Below are 7,105 nucleotides of genomic sequence, written 5' to 3' on the forward strand. Positions count from 1 at the left end.
CGGAATATCTCCCCAACAAAGTAAAAGTTTTAAAACGAAATTCTAATTGAAGAAACTAACTTATAATTTTATTAAAATATCAAAAATTAAAATTATAGTAACTAAATTATAAATTTAATCAAAACTTTAAAAACTAAAACGTAGTTTTACCTTTTTTTTTTATTTTATTTTATGCTGCATAATAATATATGATGACTACTTCATGTTAACCATAATATCTGATGCATTCTCTTTAATACACATCCCAAGAAAAATAAAAGAGAAGGACGTATTTGTATGCACAACCCGAGTTGAATTCTCGTGCTTGATAAATATTTTACTCGTTTATCCCATTTTAATTGATGATTGTCTCACTCTATTTATTTTTATCTATTTTCATTCTTAATATATTTATATTTTTCTTATCACCTTTCTACATTTCAAAATATTACAAAACTACTTTAATCAATTATTAATATTTTTTTATATAAAAATAAGATTATTGGATCACTTCCAAAACTTTAAAAAGCACACAATGAGTAGTTCCAGGGCATTTTTTGTCCTGAAAACTTAGCAACCTAGCTAGCCATGATCTGGTTGGACCCAAAATTAGAGTCTTGAAGGATCAGTTACGATCACTCATCTCCAGCTAAAAATCAGATTGAAACTGCAAATCTTATTTGGTCCAATTCATCGATCCAATTCCTATGTTGGGTCGTCCATTTCAGACAACTAAACTAGCTCAGTTCACTATGCGATCCTGATTTTTTTTTATTCATTTTACGCCACGTATGAAAATTTTTTGGTATTTCGAAATGTTGAAGGGATTGATAGTGTTAGAGTTTGATCCTGTATTGTGATTTATTAGGTAGGCATTTGACAACTAGATTATTATAACTAATTTTATTACACCATTAAACTAATACTAATAATACCCTTTGAACAATTCAGAGGAAATACAGAAGGTTTCCATATTCTTGTGATTTCTGCATTTCCATCATTGATCGATATAGACCCGTGGCATCTTACATGGTTTCATTTTGGATACAGGACACATCTCTTCAATAAAAACAGAGGATGATTACATGTTACAATGGTATAATTCACATACATGTCAGACACGTTGCAGCAGAGTATTGATCTTTCTGCTTTTTTTTTTCTCTTGTTCCCCCTTTGATGGATGTCTGGATAATCTCTTTTAAATGCAGTCCTCGTCCAACATAAACAAATGAATAACTTACAAACTGGACCGGTGATCTTCCACCTCCCCTTCCAAAGCAAGGACGCCTCTCCGATTTGATGACAAAAAAAAGAAAAAGAAAAAAAAAAAAAACCCAATCGTAAAAATGGTGAACAAAAAACGTCAGCTATCAGCAGAATTTGACATGGAGGATGGCTGGGACTGCTGAGTATGAGCCTGAGATTGAGTTTCAGTTTGTGCCTGAGCCTGCTTTTGCTGTTCAACAAATCTGCTCAAACGCTCAATCAACTGCTGAGCCTTCCTCTTTCCCCGGTCTGTGCCATTTTGGGCCAAATCTACTAGAGGCCCCATTACTCCAAGCTCTTGCGCTTCTGCCAAATATTTTTGGTCTCCAGCACAAAGGTGCACTAGAACTGCAGCTGCATTCTCTCTGTTCCTTGGGGATCCATTCCCAATAACTTCAACCAAAACTGACACTGCCTCTGCAGATCCAATGGCTGCCTTCCCTTCAGGGTGGCTAGCTAGTATCGCTAAGATGGCAAGCGCTTCATCCACCATTCCACCTCCACGTTCTGTCAGCAGACGCATTAATGTGGGCACAACTCCAGCCCTCACTGCCTTTCCCTTGTTCCCCTGATAGATGCACAAGTTGAAAAGTGCAGTTGCAGCATCTTTTTTCCCCCTTTGTGTACCCTCACTTAGAAGTGTCACAAGTGGGGGGATGGCCCCTGAAGAACCTATTGTAACTTTATTTTCATCCACAACTGAAAGACTGAAAAGGGTGGCTGCAGCATTTTCCCGAGCTTCCATGCTGCCCTTCTTGAGCACATGCACAATACCAGGAACTGCCCCAGCTGATATGATGCTTCCTTTGTTATCTTCACATATGGAAAGGTTAAGAAGAGCAGTAACAGCATGCTCTTGGATGCGAGAGTCAGGTGTTGACAGGAGGCCCACAAGGAGAGGGATTGCACCAGCTTCAGCAATAGCCACACGATTATCTGCATTCCGCTTAGCAAGAAGGCGGATCTCACCTGCAGCAGATCGCTGGTCTTCAGGGCTACCCGATGTGAGTTTGTGAAGGAGAATTTCAATCTTTGTAAGCTCAGCAGGTGAGTAGGCAGATGTGGTTTTGTTGCATCGTGAACTGCTGGGTCGTTTTGGTGGTTCAATCCCATTTGCTTCACACCACTGGGCTATGAGGCTGCGCAGTACATAGTTGGGTGTGAGAGCAGTACAGTTGAGGGACTGTTGTGTCTTTGGACATGTGCTATGTCCTGCTTCGAGCCACTTCTCAATGCAGGAACGCTCATAGGTCTACAACAAAGACAAAGGGAACTTGTTAAATAGACAGGGAAAAAGACATACCAAGTCCCAAGTCTGTGCTTAGACTGGACATATATCCGTAGGTAAAAATTCTAGCAAAATGCCAATCAAATTCAAAGTCAACCCATCAGGAGTTGTTTCTAACCGTCCAAAATGCATGGGAACTCATCTCTAAAGAATCTAAAATAGTTCTCAGATGACAACAATCATCTTCAGAACATTCTGTAGCTATGTTGTAATAAACTAGAAGATAGGAAAAATCCATTGTCTTGCTATTATAAGACAGGAAATCCAGCACACATATACCTGCCCTGTTGAAACAATAACAGGATCTTTCATCAATTCCAGGGATATTGGACAGCGGAAATCTTCTGGTATAACTGGTGCCTTGTGATTCCCATTACCACTGCCGCTTGGAGGATGATTCTTTTCTCTTACAGGAGCATCCATGTTGGGGTTTTCTGTTTGTACAAAATCCTTTATTTTCTTCAATAGCATCGACATCTTCTCAATGTTTTCACCAGGATCACCACCAGTGGCAGCAACCATTTCATGCAAGGCTAATGACTCTTGTGTAAGGTCAGCTATCCCCTTCAATTGTAACTTCTCAGATGATCTTCTTAGGACAGCTGGATCTATTTCTGCATCTTTGTTCTTGTTATAAAGTGATAATAGATCTTCATACAGCTCAACATCAGGAGGATCAACCCTTCCTTTCGCTCTCCTGAACTGAGCATGGACAAGCTCAACCTGAATAAAAAAAAGTAATCAATTACACAAATTAATGGAATAGAAAGAGCTGTGTTACAGGCTACTTATATTAATGTTAAACCAATGTCTTTTTAATTTTATTTTTTCTGGACTGTTGAAGGACATAATAGAACGAGATCAAAGCTAGTTTTGAAGTACCTCAAGTCCTAGTTTTTGAGGCGATTATTGTTGCATTATAAAAAGAAAGCTCCTGGTGCCTAATCAAGCTCATATTGGAGATATTATAGATAATTATGAAACCCACATGATCATCTCAGTATCATGAGCCACAAATAGATTAAAATGGGGACAGAATGATAGCTTGTTAGATTCTTATTCCTGTCCACATAACAACAAACAGAATTGTTCATTGATCTTCTACCTGTTCCTTAACTTCATCTGATATGTCAAGGTTTTCATAGGAAATTCCACTTAGAGCTTGTTCCAATTGAGTTGTCACCTCATGATACTTGTTCATAATTTGTTCCCTCTCCAATACCTGCAAGCAGAATGGAAATGCTAACTTCAAATTGAAAAAAATAAATAAATAAAAGGTGGCCCGAAATACCATAAGGAAAAGAAAAACAATGTAAAATTTCCAATGAAAAAACGGTCTATGACACCAATATACATAAATGCCTGGACGAGCAATGATCATCAATTGATATATACCTTATTATAGAAAGTGGACACATATGCAGATGCTTGTGCACTAGTCACAAAAAATACATATCTGAAGATAAAAACCAGGCACAGCCTGAACAATATCTGTTAAAAAATCTTGGAACAAGTTTTTGCTGAATATTAACACCGCTTCAACTTGTTAAAAGTAAGACTGGGAATGCCTAACCAAACACCATCTTAAACCACTTAGTACATGTTTGGCATAATGTAATAGAAGGTAATGTAATGAAATGAATTTTCAGTACATCTTTTTATTAAATTTTTCTATGATTGAGCTGCATTTCCATTACATTCAATTACATGCTACCAAACATGTACTTATATTCAAAACTCTTAGAATACTTGTCATCCTTATTAATGCTGTCGGTAAATAAATGAACATGAGATTGGGGGGAGAGAGAGAAAGAGAGAGAGGAGGGGAGGAGGGAGAAGAAAAGGTCTGAAGTCTGAAACAAGAAAAATCTGTTCCCCCTACTTCCATATGATAATTATCCTTTCCCTCATTAAAGCCCTGGTCCCCAGAACAGAAGCCATCTCATCTCACCATTCACCATGGTTCATAGCAATCATAATTCACGAGCCCAAACATCAAAGTAACAGCACTTAATGAAAGATGGCAGACAAGATAAGCCTGACATATATATGCATAGATGATCCAACATGAAAACAAATTATATAACAAAGTGAATACTTCATACTATGCATGCATGTCTAAGAAGTGTCAAATTAACCCCAGAAGCAGCAGAAAGAATCACAAATTTGGATGTGATTAACAACAATAGATCAAACAACCAAAACTCCAAGAATTAATCTCAAAAAATAATTGACATCACATGAATAGAGTACCCACCAATCAGAAGGAGAAGGAATCCACTTATCATTATCCAAAACAATATGCCAATGTCTCTGAACTCCCAATTAACCAAAATAAAATTCGATATCATCTTTATTTTTTCTGTTTGTCACAGGATCACAAAAAATCCAATCTGGACCATAGATCATGCATCAAATCATACTCTTGCACCCTCCCCCTAATATTATGATAAATCAAGCCAATGTCCATCAAGCCATGCGTAAAGCTACAGAAACACAGATGAAACTTTATAAAACATAACAAGAGACTAGGTCACAGTGCCATATCCAAATAACAATCTTGGATGAAATCAAGGTAGGCAACACTAATGGAGACAAAAGGGAACGTTAATGAAGACATGTTAAGGGATGAATCTCATTCCATGATCCACACATGAAAGGCACATTAATAAAACCCAAAAAACACAAACGTTCTATCTAAATACTGATTCTACATGCAAATCAAAGAAAATATATTGATTAAGGCACCTAAGTGATTGGTTCTAGTTCAGGCTTCCTGATATCCACTATATGATTAAGACAGAAGCTAAAGAGATTGGTGGGCAGAAGGGATTGAAAATCTGAGTAGTAAAAATGTTGCTTCGGCTGGTTCAAATTAGTCACAAAAACAAAAAGAGACGATAAAAGCCGAAATGAGAACCAGATCAGTTTCTAACTTTTGAACGAATTGCCAGCAATACTGCATCATGATAATGACGAAAAATGCACTCATTAGAACTCAAATCTTCAATTTTTGTCATTTTCTTTTAGCTTAAGAACAACTATTATCACCAAATTGAACTTTACTCTTTAACTCATCCAAAAATGCAAAAAAAAAAAAAAAAAAAAAAAAGAAATCCATAATCACACAAATTAAAAATATTCAAATCTTCATAGAAATGTTATTGCAAGTAATTTTAGAAGCTGCTAACACTTTAGCTCAGAAGCAGCCAAACAGATCCAAATCCAAACATAACCAACCAAAAGTCTAAAAAAATCACAAAAAATTCAAACACATACACACCAGGTAAATCTTGCTGCCTTCGCTGCCAAATCTGAGCAACTCCTTAGCTGAATCCAAAGCTTGTTTTAATAAAACTAAAGCTTTCGCAGTCTCTTCAGGAATCGGCTCCTTGCTCTCTCTAATCTCCTCGAACATTGGAGTCAACAGCTTCAATCTTCTCGCTAAATTACAATACTGCTTCTTCACCGTATACCTATAATCAGAGATCGAAGCAATCTCGTTCACCGTATCAATCAAACTCTGAACTACCGCCCCTTTCTCTTCCTCCATTCCGCTACAACCGAACCAGATCTCCCTAGCTTCGTCACTGTACGCACCGTATTGACGAGAATAGGAAACCGTACGGTCTCTTTCTAGAGCTAAATTTGGAGAAGGTTAGCAGGGCAGGCCAGCAATGGCCGTGGTCGTCTCCAGTCTCCGCAATAGACTTTTTAGACAGAGAAAGTTTCAGAGAGAGAGAGAGAAGAGCAGAGGGGAGAAGAGAAGGAGAGAGAGTCTTTTGTGGCGCGGCTAGAGTGAGTTAAACCGTGGTTGGGGTTGGGAATTAACTCTTGGGTTTGGGTTAAATACTTCAATGGACTTTCAATTTGAGGGAGCGGCTTGGCTGGAACGGCGAGGCGCGCCGGAGAGTACTTTACTGTCTTTTTACCGTACATCGTCAGGGTTCGTTTAGTCGGTTAAACTAACGCCGGTGTTTTATACGGTAGTATGTTTCTGTGAGCTGCGGACTAGATCTCGCCAACGACTGGTTTCGGTAAGGCGGGTCTCATAATTTCTAATAATGGGATGTGCAGCTCCAATTCGATTCTAAATACTTTTAATTTTAATTTTAATTTTAATTTAATCTTAATTATTTAAGATAAATGTTATTGTCTAACATAATTTAATTTAATTAACTTGGTGTTATCAAATATAAATGCAGTTGTCTAATATTGATTTAATTTAATTATTTATTTTTGAAAAAATAATTAAACTCCATTTGATCAATTTATAAGCGAATTAATCCAAGCGAATGGGCGCCTAAGTGGGGTGTTGCTTTTTTTTTTTAATTTTAAGAGTGTGATTTTTATATTAAACCCTGATGACGATAATATTCAAATAAAATTTTCTCAATAATAATAATAATTATAAAATTTGAATCTTGATTTTATAGATAAAATTCACTCGATCAGTTTCATATCACTTATTCAACCGATTGTTGGTTAAGCGCATGTGTCGTTGAAAATTAATTTAGAGAGCATAGTCCAATCGCTCTAGTCTACATATAGAATGAAGGTTGGTGAGGGGTA

At 37.0% G+C, this 7,105-nt stretch overlaps 1 protein-coding gene across 1 annotated transcript; it reads right to left on the reverse strand.

The window, feature by feature from the left end:
• Window positions 1-936: 936 nt before the first annotated feature.
• On the reverse strand, window positions 937-6,363 carry LOC110650252 (U-box domain-containing protein 13). Its single transcript, XM_021805139.2, has 4 exons — window positions 5,817-6,363; window positions 3,639-3,755; window positions 2,813-3,256; window positions 937-2,497 (listed from the first exon to the last, which is right to left on the reverse strand). The coding sequence occupies exons 1-4, from the start codon at window positions 6,084-6,086 to the stop codon at window positions 1,343-1,345; spliced, it is 1,986 nt and encodes a 661-aa protein (XP_021660831.2). The 5' UTR covers window positions 6,087-6,363; the 3' UTR covers window positions 937-1,342.
• Window positions 6,364-7,105: the final 742 nt, after the last annotated feature.

The sequence above is a fragment of the Hevea brasiliensis genome, chromosome 6 (genome assembly GCF_030052815.1).
Source record: "Hevea brasiliensis isolate MT/VB/25A 57/8 chromosome 6, ASM3005281v1, whole genome shotgun sequence".
NCBI classification, from domain to species: Eukaryota; Viridiplantae; Streptophyta; class Magnoliopsida; order Malpighiales; family Euphorbiaceae; genus Hevea; species Hevea brasiliensis.

What these genes read in the sequence shown, in the direction of transcription:
- LOC110650252 (XM_021805139.2), bottom strand. Translation starts at nt 6,086, where the DNA reads ATGGAGGAAGAGAAAGGGGCGGTAGTTCAGAGTTTGATTGATACGGTG. An exon ending in AAGGCAGCAAGATTTACCTG is followed by an intron (nt 3,756 to 5,816) that starts GTGTGTATGTGT and finishes TTCTGCTTGCAG; the next exon opens with GTATTGGAGAGGGAACAAAT. An exon ending in TTATTGTTTCAACAGGGCAG is followed by an intron (nt 2,498 to 2,812) that starts GTATATGTGTGC and finishes TCTTTGTTGTAG; the next exon opens with ACCTATGAGCGTTCCTGCAT.